We start from the raw sequence: 14,430 nt of genomic DNA, 5'->3' as shown, positions 1-14,430 counted from the left end.
TTTTGATTTTAATTACCGTTACTTTTTAGAATATGATATTTATCAGATGATTGAAATACAAATTTAAGATTTCAGTGATCGCTAAAAAACAAGAGTATGGTCGAATATGGATTAAAGAAAAAAGCACATGTTGTCATGTTTAAACCGTATTTACGTGACTAACGATTTACTACGGGATTGTTCTAATCCAAAATTTTCGGACTTACGGAGTTTAACATTTTCAGAAAATAAAAATGAAACAATGATATCGTCTTCTTTTAACCCTATGAAACAATTATACCGTCTTCTTTAAACCCTTTAAACAATAATATCGTCTTCTTTTAACCCTATGAAACAATGATATCGTATTCTTTTAAACCTATGAAACAATAATATCGTATTCTATTAACCCTTTGAAACAACGATATCGTCTTCTTTTAACCCTTTCGTCTTCTTTAAACCCTGTGAAACAATGATATCGTCTTCTTTAAACCCTGTGAAACAATGATATCGTCTTCTTTAACCCCTTTGAAACAATGATATCGTCTTCTTTTAACCCGGTGAAACAATTATATCGTCTTCTTTAAACCCTATGAACCAATGATATCGTCTTCTTTTAACCCTATGAGGCAATGATATCATCTTCTTTTAACCCTGTGAAACAATGATATCGTCTTCAGTAAATTCCAGTACCCCAAAGCACCCCACAGTACTCCAAAGTACCTCACAGTACCCTGCCGATATGGGGATTACAAATTAGCGTGGTTGCCATCCCTCCCTCCATTAAGTGATCAGCTGATTAGTATTAAACTAGCTTTTTTGTCCATGAAAATAGTGCAAAACTATAAAGAAAATATCTTTAAAAGTGCTTCTGACTCTACATATATATTTTTATTAAAAATAAAAAATTCTGTTTGCAGGTTTCTGTACCCCCTCCCCCCCAGTATACCCCAGTAAAGCCCAGTACTTTGCAGTACATTGAAGTACCCTGTACCCTGAAACACTCTACCATCACTTTCCATAACAAGATTTGGGAAGTACAAAATGGTGTTTTTGCCATTCCTCCCTCCAATGAATCATCAGCTGTTTAGTTTAAAAACACATAAACATAATCTCTTTTATATTGTTTTACACAAATGAAAATAATGCAAAACTAGAGTAAAGTGCAACCCCGAAAAGCTTCTATAAAAGTTCTAAATATTTTTGTTCAATATAAAAATTCTGTTTGGTTTGGAGACTTTTTTCTGCAGAATCTTTCCTACTTTCTGAAAGGTTTCACATCGATATGTTTAAGGATATCTACTCGATATAAAACAATATTTATTAATACTTATTTTGACTTAAACTCTTAACTAAATGAATATAGAAAATATATGCCGGTTTAAGAAAGTTTTAGATAGATATTTGCAATCATCCAGAACAAAAAGTTTTATCAAAATTAAACTTTTTTAGTTTTATGGGACGTTTAAAAAAAATGCAAAAAAATCATTTCTGACACCCCTAGGCTTAGTACGTCAATATGATTCACCAAAACTATACTGCATTCTTTCATCAATTATCATACAGGGAAATTTTCATCTTTCTAAACATCCCAGAGAAAGATTTGACAGGTTCTTTTTTTAATTTTTTTTTAATTCATTTACAAAGGAACTATAATTACAAAACCGTTAACAAGCAGATTTTATTTTCTCTGGTTTAAATCTAATTTCACTTGACTCTTATTGATGAGCTGCAAAAGTGACTGATAAGTCTAGAGGCGTATATGCATTTCTTGATTCAAAATCAATAGAGAAATTATCAGAATTAACCAATTTTCAAGCAATAAAACGACATATTTTCTTCCACATTATTGATCAGATTATGGTTTCAATGGTACCGTTAGTAATCGGACATTCCTCTCTTTGTATGGAGGGCCCTTGAAATTACGTTTTAATGTAAGTATTTATTTATAAAGTGGCTGGTTTCATTCGTCGTTGTCCCTCCTGTATAAATCCGCCAGTCACAAATTACAGATAACCCACGGATGAAAATTATTCAATTTTCCAGCTAGAAAACTATAGGACAGCTTCTTATCCATGATTATTAGGACTGAAATTATTTTTTGTTTTAATTCGACTAAAATATCCTCGAGTGTTTTTCTGCTAAATGTGTCTGTTTGAGGTTTGCAATTTCATTTAGCAAACAATAAATCTTTTAACTAAATTAATCTTCTGGTCAACTTGATTTAGCTTTAGGACTTTTTCTGAAATCTTTAAGATTGAGAGATACTAAGAATTTAATCCTGATTTGTATTTGATAGATATTAGACAAGCCAAAAATTTGATGTATGATATCAGCCAATGTTTAAGATACAACGAACTAGATCCTAGGTTTTTTTTTAAAAATCATGATAAGATCATAATGTCATCTCAAAATTCTCATTTGTGAATTTCTCGATTAAGCATTTTTCATTCTACGGATTAATTTAATTCCTCTTCGATATCCCTGAGTGGATAAAGCGAATAAGCGTTAAATTTTCTCACAAAATTTACCAGCTCAGGTTATTTCATTTCAAGAATCACACCACTGCAAAAAAAATGTCGGGAATTCGAGTGAACAAGCTAATTTAAAGGGACAGTAAAGGGAAAATGAAAGGGGGTATAGGCTGGAAGCTAATCACTTTAGCTCTTGATCGCGACCCATGAAAGTTATATCTGATGTTTCTGTCTCGAGAAACTGATATAAAACTGTGTTAAAATTATCCGAAAATTCATATATGTAAAATTTTGAAAATCTGAAACTTAAATCACGTGACCAGAACTATCACCAATGGCAGAGAAGTATACTGGTCACGTGTGTCCGCCTGTATCACGTGACCACTTTACTGCACTGCCATTGGTGGAATTTCTGGTCAAGTAATACGGACGTAAAAATAATATTATGAATGAAATCTATTGAAAATAGAAATAACAAATATAAAAGTAAACCTAATTTACAATTAGCTTTCTCTGGGATATCATCGTTTTCAGATTGGTTGCTTACTTGCTGAATATGATCTGTTTAAACCTACTACTTTTATACAAAATTGTATATATATTAATTTTCGTATATATTTGACACAGTTTTATATAAATTTCTCGAGACCTGAACATCAGATATGACTTTCATGGGTCGCGATCAAGAGCTAAAGTGATTAGCTTTCAGCCTATACACCCTTTCATTTTTCCTTTACTGTCGCTTTAACAGTTCGGTCCTTTCTGTCATTTTCATTTTCGATTACAATTTTTCTGTTAATCAAAAATATTTCGCCTTTTCCTTTTTTGTCAGTGATGCGTTGTAAAAGAAAATTTATAATAAGTTCTCGCCGTGTAAGTTGAAAGATTGTTGAATAGAACATGATTGAATTCAAAAAAGAAACCGAACGCCCCGTTTCTCCAAGATGTCCAAGTCCGTCCTACCTAAATCGCGCCGCTCACACCTCCCCGGAAGCGATTTTGACCTCGTTGTTACGACCATTTTTCTAATTAGTATATTTACGCGTATGAAACCGAAAGAAAAACTAGTTAGAGAAGACGATGAAATCAAACTCGGTCCCATTCTGAATTGCGGCTTAAAATACCGCTGGCGCGCAAGTTCAAAACTTTGAGTTTAAACAAAACAGTGAAGTGGTTGGAACTACTTAATTTTAAATATTTCTTGGTGCATATGAAACGATTCTTGACATAAAGTTATATTGAAATAGTAAATATTCAATGTTCGTTTTTGTGTAATGATAGTATTTTTAGTGGATTGACTTTTTAAATTAAAATTCGAGAACAAAGGGAAAATCTCGACATCGATAATATAAAATTGTATCTTTAATAAATCATCATAGTTGACAGTTTCTTTGGGTCACTAAAAATACCGGTTTTGGCTCTAAAAAATAATTTATATCTGTAGAGTGTTTGATGGAATAGACGGAAAAAGTGAGTTCCATCTTCACATTCACATTCACATAAGCTGGTATCGTGCTAAAATATCCTGGATTTTTATGAAGTCAAAAATCCAGCATTAATTGGTAACTCAAGGCATAAATTTTTATCAATTTTTTTTTTCTTTTCCTTCAAAACTGTAAAATGGGGTTTCAAAAACACAATATAAACAAAAATAGATTCAAGAAGATTTTTTTCTAATTCGTATGCTTCCTCAAAATTTTCTTAATTTAGATCCAATGGTATTTTGGCCGTAAAATCCAATGGGCCCGATGAAATATTTTGATAAAAACAGATTTGTATTCCCATGTGTTTCATTTAACTTATAAAATAAATTTTAGAGGTGGTCGTAACAACGAGGTCAAAATCGCTTCCGGGGAGGTGTGCGCTTGCAGTGCTTGCAAAACTTTCCAAGATAATTAAAGTAACATTTTGATATTTTCCGAAATTGGTCCGATATGGAATTTGTCTCTCGGCTGGTGTTTCCGAGATTTTTTTCCATCGAGAATGTGATTGAATAGAATTTTTTTTATTAAAATATTCATACTAAAAATCCATGAATGAGAAAAGCAAAAACAATTTTTTTCGAAAATGTATTTTACAAATAAGGGTAAAAATGTAAAAAGAATAGAATTCAAAATTAGCTTCTGAAGAAACCATGCAGATGAGTTGTTTTGGGTAAATCAAATATTTACAAAATAATAAAAGAGTAAAATTACATAAATAAAATTAAAAAATATGATAAAATAAGCTGTAAGGGATCAGTATCATATTTTACTAAATCTACTGACGGGAACACTAGATTCTAATTTGAAAACAATAGCATGGTTTTAAGTTATTAAACGATTGAAAAAATAATGTTTATCAAAAGTAATTTAAAGTTTCATTAAAGTTCTAGCAAAAGTTCATTTTGAAGTAAATATAAAAAAATGTGTACAATTACATAGATTTTACATGTACATTAATTCTTTAGGTCTCAGCAAAAATCCAATGAAATGCGTGAATCTGAAAATAGAACATAATAATCTAGTGATTAAACTTTTTTGCGTTAAACTGTTTATAATTATTTTTTTACCTGTTATTCATTGTATCCGTTAGCTTAGATTTCTCATTCACATAGACGCCGACAGTATCCTAAAAAATGTTTTTTTGAAATAGTTAGATAACTGCCGATTTAAGTAGCCCAATAAACGTTAAAACAGCAGTTGTAAAGTGTACATAAACAAACCAATTACACTTTAAGGGACATGAAAGCTTAATTACAAGGGACTCTCCATGCAAAGATTGAAATACCCGATTTAAACGGTACCCTTCAAAGCCTTGCCTTGTCAAGAATGAATAAGATATTCATGTTTATGTTTCTTTAAACTGTTTATTTTCATTTGCAACTCCTCTTCGATGGTAAATTTAATTGCGCATTTTAAAGTTGATTTTCACGCTACTCCTACTGATAAAACTTCTTACTATTCCAAAGTTTTAAGTGTCTAATTGTATTTATTAAAATATTTCCAAATTAAGATTCGAATTTAATGGTATCTTCTCTAAAGATGTATATTTATCATTATTTATAGTAACTGAGCAGATATTAATTTTTTTGAATATTTCCAGTAGATAAAAATTAATAAAAATACACAGCTACACAACTAGACAACCAAACATCTTAACGATCAGACAACCAGACAACTAGTTACCAAACAACTAGACAACTAGACAACTAAAGATATAGACAGCTGGATAACTAGACAAACTAGAATTGGCATAAAACTCACTCTCCACTAAACCCAACTATTTCTTCGGTCAGCTCATGTAGCACATTACACACAAAATGGCGGCTTCACACTTTTTCGACTTATCTTCCCTCTATTTAATATAATATTCTCTTTGCAACTGCCTTGCTCAGAACCAAGTTATAGAGTTTAAAAAGCTCAGCTGAACCTGAAACCCAGTAGTGCATACAGACCCAGTTCACCTATAAACACGTCAAAGCTTCAGTGATAACCAGAAAACTCCGGAATAGGAAGACGACTTTTAGTATCTAGTTTTAACTTTAAAAAGTCTAATGAGCCTGGGAAATAGTAATTGTACAGCGTTAACACACAAATATCACTTAGTTAGTGATTTGATAAGTTTCTAGTAAAACTATTTTCTTTGTAACAACATCAAATACACTTCAGTATTGTTAAAAAGTCATCTTCATATTCCAGAGTTTTCTGATCATCACTGTACAAAATGTTATCTTCCTATACCAGAGTTTTCTGATCACCACTGTACAAAATGTTATCTTCCTATTCCAGAGTTTTCTGATCATCACTGTACAAAATGTTATCTTCCTATTCCAGAGTTTTCTGATCACCACTGTACAAAATGTTATCTTCCTATTCCAGAGTTTTCTGATCATCACTGTACAAAATGTTATCTTCCTGTTCCACAGCTTGTTGGGCCTTTTTGTAAATAATAAAACTTACCTTTTCATCTAACTCGACAACACAAGTCTGGCTTGCTTTTCCAACACCACTACAACTAGCAATCTCCATGAACTCGTTAGCTCTAAAATAAGAAAAATCGTGTAAAATCTGGCAATGGCAATTTTATTTAATGTCCTTAACACTAAAAGAAGGGGTGGGACGAGTGGGACTGTGTCCCATTTGACAATTATCTTGTAATACATAATTTCTACAATATTTCATTTTAACTACAGTTCAACCCATGCAATAAGCCATACATCGAAAGAATTCATCAAATTGTTACTTTCTGATAATGGAATGTTGCAGATATTTAGTTTTTTAATTAAATGATTATATGGAACTCTTTATAACTGTTCCCGCATATTCAGGGTTATTTATTTATTTTCGCAAATACTGAGATTTACGTAAAATAGTATTAAACTCACTGAAAAATTATCAAGACGACATTTGATAAATTCTTTCGATGTATGACTTATTTAGGGTTTAACTGGTTGTTATTCTATTTGACATCTACCAAATGATGTATAAATGTGCGATGCAGATGCAAGGACATATTGGGACTAAGAACTAAGACGACATTCGCGTATTCCCCTGTTTGAGGGTTGCAGTTAATATTAGTTTAGAAATATGACGAGCCAACGTTTTCTAGTTAATTCAGATTAAGATTTTGACTATATCTGGTTTAATATTTTTGATCCTCATCCTGTTCAAAATTCAAGTATACCCTTTTTCAGAAAACCTCTTTCACATTTCTAATTGATCCTAATTGTGCTTTAATTCGAGCAGAAAGAAAGTTTTTTTAGCCCCCCCCCCCCCCCCGTTTGATTGACAAGCAGTTCTAGACTTGAATGCTCTCTAACTTTTGTTAAGTTTAGTTTTTAAAAAAAGAAAGCATGTCCCCTCCCCACATGTGACCCTATTGCAAAGATAATATATGAGATAGATACACTGGCAGGTAGAAACCTCCTCCCTAGATTGTTTGTAGCAGACAACTCATATTTGTATGAGAACAATTGAAACAAGAGATCTATAGCAAATTGATTACTCTCTATTTTCCTTTCTCCCCCTGCTGCCATCTGTAGGAAATATGCATTTGTGTTATAGAAACATACAGTGCGCGTATTGCATCCTGTAAAACTAAAGATCAAGTGTTGCTATCTGGGTCTGTTTGACCAAAAAATTAAATTTCTAAGTAACTCAAACGTACAGTACGCGTATTGTTTATGCTGTGATCAGTTGTTATATAGTAGACAAACAGAGATGTATCTAAAAATACTACATTTTTTATGTACAACTTTCACATTTTTCCGTTGTCTAGTCAAATTCCTACCTTTGTTTTATTTGCATTGATTATCTTGTTTCATATACATTGTTGATACTATAGTACTACACTCATTTAGTGTTATCACGCAAAAATAAAGTGATGAGCAACAATCCAGAGGATTTAATGCCATGCGTATAACAGAGATGGCTGCTTTCAATTCATCCCAAAACCTCAAAATTATACTACTTTCTCGTATCTATATATATTTTAGCTTTGCCCGACTGCACTTAATTCCTCCGTACACTTGACGACCAATATAGGAGACGTCAAGTTGTCGACCAATGTAGTTTATGAAAGGAACGGCCTCTGTCATGATCTTTAATTTACAGGGTGACCCAAAAATGGAATAACCTGCGGCTTTTATTATATGAAAATCCTCTGAATTTAATACAATCTTGTAAATACCAACTAAATGTTATCTAGATATAAGTAAAATACAAGCTCTGCTGTAAATAAATCCTTTGTCGTTCAAATATTTTAAAACGATAACTTTTTTGTTTGTTTTTCTTGCAACTTTATTGTACTTCAGACGTACATATGAATATGTTTTTACTTTTTTCCCTCAAATTTGAGAATTATTTTATATCAATTCTTTTTTTCTTTGGTTGTCATTTACTGTTAGCACATATCAAACTGTTTTCCTATTTTTATCCCCATCCACCTCTGCTGAGGAATGTGAAATTAAATCTAACAGATTTTAAAAATTCGAGAAGTAACTCTCTAAGTCTGGATTAAGAAAAAAGTTTTCAAATTCCACCAGCACGTACATATGAATATGTTTTTCTTTTTCCCCTCAAAGGAATTGAGTTTTTCCCACAAACTTTAAATTTTGAATCCAATATCTCTTAACATCCCAATGATATAGACCTTAGATATATCAAACTATGGCTTCTGTTATATCAAACCATATAAGTTTGAAATATCAAAGGTTTACATCATTTGGTTGTAAAAATATAGGTATTAGAAATTTGGGATTTGTGGCAAACACTCAATTCCTTTGAGAATTATTTTATGTCAATTCTTTTTTTCTTTGGTTGTCATTTACTTTTAGCACATATTAAACTGTTTTCCTCTTTTTATCCCCATCCACCTCTGCTGAGGAATGTGAAATTAAATCTAACAGATTTTAAAAATTCGAGAAGTAACTCTCTAAGTCTGGATTAAGAAAAAAGTTTTCAAATTCCAACAGCAGTTCTTAGAGCTTAGGACTTCTCAGTAAGATGAAAAACACGGATTCAAAATCTGTAACTCCAAGACGAAATCGATGAAATAATACTTTAAATCATGCAAATTTCAAATAAATAAAAATTAAGCAAATCATTGTATTTTACTGTAGTAAAATTATGGTTTTAACAACCGCAATACAGAGACAGTTCTCATTTACTTCTAGAGCTATCCAAGCCCTCCTGGGTTGGATATCTATAGAAATCTGGGTGTTTTTTTAAGTCTTCCTTTTAAATTATTTGTAAAAAGTGACTTATTTAAAGCGCATAATATATAGTCTCCGTCTAAACTTAACTAAACGTTGCTGTCAACAGTTATCTGTCCGATTTAGTGGAAATAAAACTCTTGAGAAAAAAACTATAAAGTTTTGTGAACGGTCCCATAACTAAGAGTACCCTACTTGATTGATAAGACGACTCCGTCCCTCGGTGCTCCGTAAACATTAAGACTGAAGAAGTATAATCCTGAGACTGGAGCTGTAAACTTTCCGGAGTTTATCTCCATCCCACCTCCGATATTCACGTTCAACTAAACATAAACATTTCAGATATCCATCCCACCTCCAATATTCACGTTCAACTAAACATAAATATTTCAGATATTCATTCCACCTCCAATATTCACGTTCAACTAAACATAAATATTTTAGATATCCATTCCACCTCCAATATTCACGTTCAACTAAACATAAATATTTTGGATATCCATCCCACCTCCGATATTCACGTTCAACTAAACATTAAACATTTATGATATTCATTTGCAGAGTTCATTTTATGTTAATTTTAACTTGTGTTTGAGAAATAATGTTCACCTCTGTGTGGTTTTGGTCGTATTCACATATTCATTGTTGTAAATTTCAATACTTATCACTCAATTATCAACAATTTAAATGGAATAACTTTAAAGCTTTAGAGAAAAGTGTGAAAAACGGAACTTTATTTTAATCCTTTATCCTTGATTAATTTCCCAAAAATGGAGGGGTGGGTGGGTAGGGGGGCTGTTTTGAAAGAATTCATAAACTAAAATTACCTTTGTAAAAGGAAGGAAATTATCCTGTCCAATCCAGTCTTCTGATCTAACAGCATCAAAGATGACCGATAGAGGTGATGCAACCAGAGCACGACAAGCAGCTACCTGCCCGGTTAAACTCTCCTGAACATTAAAGGGACATTAAGTGAGTTAGAAAAATTGGAATATCTCATTCATTTTATATAATATTACCATATTAGATAATTTGAAAGTCAATCTCTTTACACTACAGTAAATATATACGTCACCCCAGTCTAATCGTAACATGATCCGTGCCGGTACAACACGTACTGTACATGCATTTATTTGTATTGTCAAGCGTAGAGGCGACCCAGCACGTTTTATGCAACAAATGCAGTCTGACAAGATCACAGAAAACATTTTATAATTTATATCTGTAACTTGTAGATAATTGTTCATGGGTGAAAAAAAGAGTGTACATTATGTTTAAAAGCAGTTTACATCTAATGCTTCTTCTCTTGTCCTACATGTGTATAAACATTAAAGTTATATTTTATCTTAAAACTGGAAAACATTATTCAGAAGAAATAAACGTTGAATAGATGGATTTGACAAGGTCGTTAAAAGGATTTATCCAAGATGTCAAGTCTGTAAAGCAATGCATACTAATTACTGATAAACTAATTTACGGTCCTTTTTCCTTATTATTATCCTCAAATATACTATTTTATGGTCCTATTTCCTTATTATTATCCTCAAATATGCTAATATACTAATTTATGGTCCTATTTACTTATTATTCTCCTCAAATATACTAATTTATGGTCCTATTTCCTTATTATTATCCTCAAATATACTAATGTATGGTCCTATATCCTTATTATTATCCTAAAGTATACTAATTTATGGTCCTAAAAGACTGATAAAAATTGATTAATTGCCTCAAAATCTCATTTTTCCAATCTTTTTATTTTTCAAATCGTTGTTTTTTTATTTTGCGGGATCAAAGTTTGAAATATTAAATGTTAAGACCATCAGAACTTTAGTTTTGCATTGATCTCCATCTCATGCAAACCAGCGGATTAATATAATTCCTCTTCTTTATCATGTGCTGGTCATACCTTGCAGCCTGCAGGGTTAACTTAAATTGAGGGAAAAAGCATTTGTCCTTAAATTCATAAGTGTCCATACGGGATTTCAAGATCAGGCGTTTAAGATTAACGATACTCCCCGCAAAGGTTGCATAGATATAGAATTTTGATATTAGAGCTTGTGGCAAATATTCGGTAACCTTGCATAAAACTAATAATTTTTATTAAAATCATAAAAAAAGATTTAAATAAAAAATCTGTATACAAAACCCAATTTTCATTTATAATTGCTTTTACATTTGTTAAATTTGCAGAAAATTAATTAATCTCAATATAATCTGGAAAATTAATTAATCTCAATATAATCTGGAAAATTAATTAATCTCAATATAATCTGGAAAATTAATTAATCTCAATATAATCTGGAAAATTAATTAATCTCAATATAATCTGGTAAATTAATTAATCTCAATAATCTGGTAAAATATAAAAATCTTTTAATTATCAAATCTTCCATTGTATTATTTTTAAAAAAATTAAATTAAGTTTTAAGAATCAAAAAATTAAAAAAATAATCAAAATGAGAAAAATATAAAACAAAACATTATAAGAAAAAAGGAAAACTAGAGAAAACACACAAATTAATTTACTCAGAGTCAGAATATATTCTGTAAAATATTAAAGTACAGTCTGTAACATTTTAACTTTAAATCTAAATTTCATTCTGATATTGACATTAATTAATTAATATATTCTCATGAACCAGGAATACAAGTCAACACTGATTGGTTGGTTTAACACAGAAAATGTTCACATAAATATTAAAACTAATTAAAATAAGGATTCTACTGATTTTGACATATCGTCAAAAAAATGTTTTTTCCCGATTTATTATCAAGGATTTTTATCATCAAGGAAACTATTTTGATGTTACTTTCTCTGGACACTCTACTCATGTATAAAGATCCTTTAACATATTTGAAAACTTTATTAGTAATTATCATTTCTACTTTTTATATATATAGTTTTTAGACTTCAATCTGATATTTTTAAAAATCTATATAATAAAAATCTTGCTCATGTATATATATATGTAAGCTATAGCTGGCCAAACGACTGAATCAAACTGGCTGAATTTTTTTTAGGAAAACCCATGGGTACCCTGGGGGAAACATTGGCTTAATTAAATTCTAAACTTTTTTTTAAAGTCGTATTTTTGTTTTCAAAACTCGATTTTTTCTCAAAGTGCTTTAAAATTCCACGGGGTACGTTGGGCAATTGATCTAGTTAAATCTAAATGAATACATAAGAATAACATTAAAAAGATAAAAATTAGCACCCCCCTCCTCCTCCTCTCATTATACCACCATGAACCCTGTCTAGATTTTAAGTTTTAGACAAATTCCTCTGGTTCTTGCATCATTTGAAAACGTAAAAAATAAATCTTACCTTAATTGTGTCAAGCTGCTCAGAAATATCAACGGGAGCAGCCGAAATATCACAGGAGCTGCTTTCAGGTTCGGATTGAGCAGCAGGTGCTGGAGCAGGAGCAGTTGATAGATTGGAGAAAGCTTTCTCAAATCTGTCCTCGTGTTCAGATTGTCTAGTTACCAAACTTTCTAAACTTGAAGTTAAACTGTCAATTCTAGTTTTAGATTCATTTTCTTTTGTATTCATTTCATCTTTAAACTTGTCAAAACTTGACTCCAGGTTGACAATTTTGCTTGTAAGTCGTTCCTCCAGCCCGTCCTGGGGGGAAGAGACGGTTTGAACCTGAACCGGAGCAGCTGGGGCGGATTTAGGGATGGATCCACCCTTTACAAGCTCCTTGAGATATTCCATCTCGGCTCGGAGCTGCTTGTTTTCATCCTTTAAACTCTGCAAGGTTTTATCCAGTTCGTAGAATAATATATTCAGGTTCACCTGAAACAACCATTCTCAAAACATGTTTAGTTCTTGTGGAAAACTTAGATTTACAATTTAAAATTTACCTTTCAGCGTATATTTATTATTGCATGTTTTCTAATAATATTTTTAAGGGTGATATAGTGCCAAACTAAATTAAACATAGTTTTGTGATCAACAAATTATTGTAAAAACAAAAACAAAAGCTTTAAAAAATGCAAACAATTAAAAGGCATTTATAAAAAAAAAACTATAAACTTCAATATAATTTTTCTTAATTTGATTTTTTTAAAAGTTTTTTTGAGAATGGTTTTCCCTTGTTTTTATCATCTCCAGTTGGTATACAGATATCAGCTCCTATCCCTAGACACCTGATATGCCCCTCCTCCGTACTTGATCCTTTAGAGCTAATATCACTACCTGGAGCTGGGGTTCGAGAAGAGGGTTTTAAGTCCTCATCCTCTCCTCTTCAGTAGACAACAATGTTTGAAATTATGTCTTGTTCATGATCAATTAAACTTTAAAATTTTTTTTCTAATGATAGTTTTTTAACAAGTTATTGAAGACCTTGTACCGGATTTAACAAATTGTGAGAAGTCGTTGAACAACCCAACGCCAATTCAAATCCTGAATCACCAATTCAAAGGTGAAGATTGTTGAGGATTAAGGTAATTAATTAGAGAGTGAATCGGTGATTCGAATAAAAAGTTCAGCAACCACTCAAATTAATTAAATTCGGTCCCTGAAGAAAACGTACTTTAATTCTGTATTTAAAAAGATTTTAAAATTATTAAAGAAGAAATCTTCGTCTGAATATGGCCAACAAGCGAGCCGGGATTTTCTCCAACACAGTCGCACAAGAAAGGATCAGACGAGTTCCAGAATATCATTTCTTAGATAAAACTTATATTAAAAATAAACTTTTAAAAATAGTATTGTCTTGTCTTATACACTTCCACTTCACGGAATGTTGAAACTTTTAGTAATACATATTTTTGTGGACAATTCGTTTAAAATTGTGTTTTCCTGTATCGGTAGAAATGTGGCATCCTTGTATTTGTTTGAGTATAAACTGACCCCTCTATAGCCCGCTGACCTGAGCTGAATACTGGACTGTAGCGCGCCGACCTGAACTCTAAACTAAAGCTGGAAAGTTGAAACAGTAGACTATACTTTACAGTTAAACTTTTCGGGCCCTGGCACATCTTGTTCCTTGCATTATACAATGCACGATTCTAGAAATTCTTTCCTTTCTTAAAACTCGGACCCTGGATTCCATGGAATGTTAATCTCGTCCTTATAGAACAACAACTTCGTCGGCCACCCTATTCTCAAACACAGATCCCACCATCCTAAAAATGAAGATGCTTTTCTTTCTTTGTCGCCCTCCCACCTCCTCTTTGCAATGATGGAGACCCCTCCCCCTTTTTACTTGATGCAGTCCTACCCCCACCTGATGCAGACCCCTCTCCTCCTCCACCTAATGAATATTGTCTTAA

The 14,430-nt window shown here is 31.8% G+C and overlaps 1 protein-coding gene across 1 annotated transcript; it reads right to left on the bottom strand.

Annotated features, from left to right (window-relative positions):
* Positions 1 to 4,508: 4,508 nt before the first annotated feature.
* On the bottom strand, positions 4,509 to 14,136 carry LOC111714261 (uncharacterized). The gene is made up of 8 exons (XM_023489328.1): positions 14,009 to 14,136; positions 13,248 to 13,398; positions 12,476 to 12,949; positions 9,975 to 10,097; positions 9,343 to 9,470; positions 6,395 to 6,476; positions 5,005 to 5,063; positions 4,509 to 4,934 (listed from the first exon to the last, which is right to left on the bottom strand). Exons 1-8 carry the CDS (start codon positions 14,134 to 14,136, stop codon positions 4,880 to 4,882), a joined length of 1,200 nt encoding a protein of 399 aa, XP_023345096.1. The 3' UTR covers positions 4,509 to 4,879.
* Positions 14,137 to 14,430: the final 294 nt, after the last annotated feature.

Source organism: Eurytemora carolleeae, unplaced genomic scaffold (assembly GCF_000591075.1).
Source record: "Eurytemora carolleeae unplaced genomic scaffold, Eaff_2.0 scaffold1545, whole genome shotgun sequence".
Lineage (NCBI taxonomy): Eukaryota > Metazoa > Arthropoda > Copepoda > Calanoida > Temoridae > Eurytemora > Eurytemora carolleeae.
This window is presented reverse-complemented; position numbering and strand designations above follow the sequence as displayed.

Coding starts and splice junctions, on each gene's coding strand:
- LOC111714261 (XM_023489328.1), bottom strand. CDS start 14,136: ATGTGCCAGGGCCCGAAAAGTTTAACTGTAAAGTATAGTCTACTGTTT. Junction 13,399..14,008: donor GGTCAGCGGGCTATAGAGGG/GTCAGTTTATAC, acceptor TGTCTACTGAAG/AGGAGAGGATGAGGACTTAA. Junction 10,098..12,475: donor AGCAGCTTGACACAATTAAG/GTAAGATTTATT, acceptor TTTAATGTTCAG/GAGAGTTTAACCGGGCAGGT.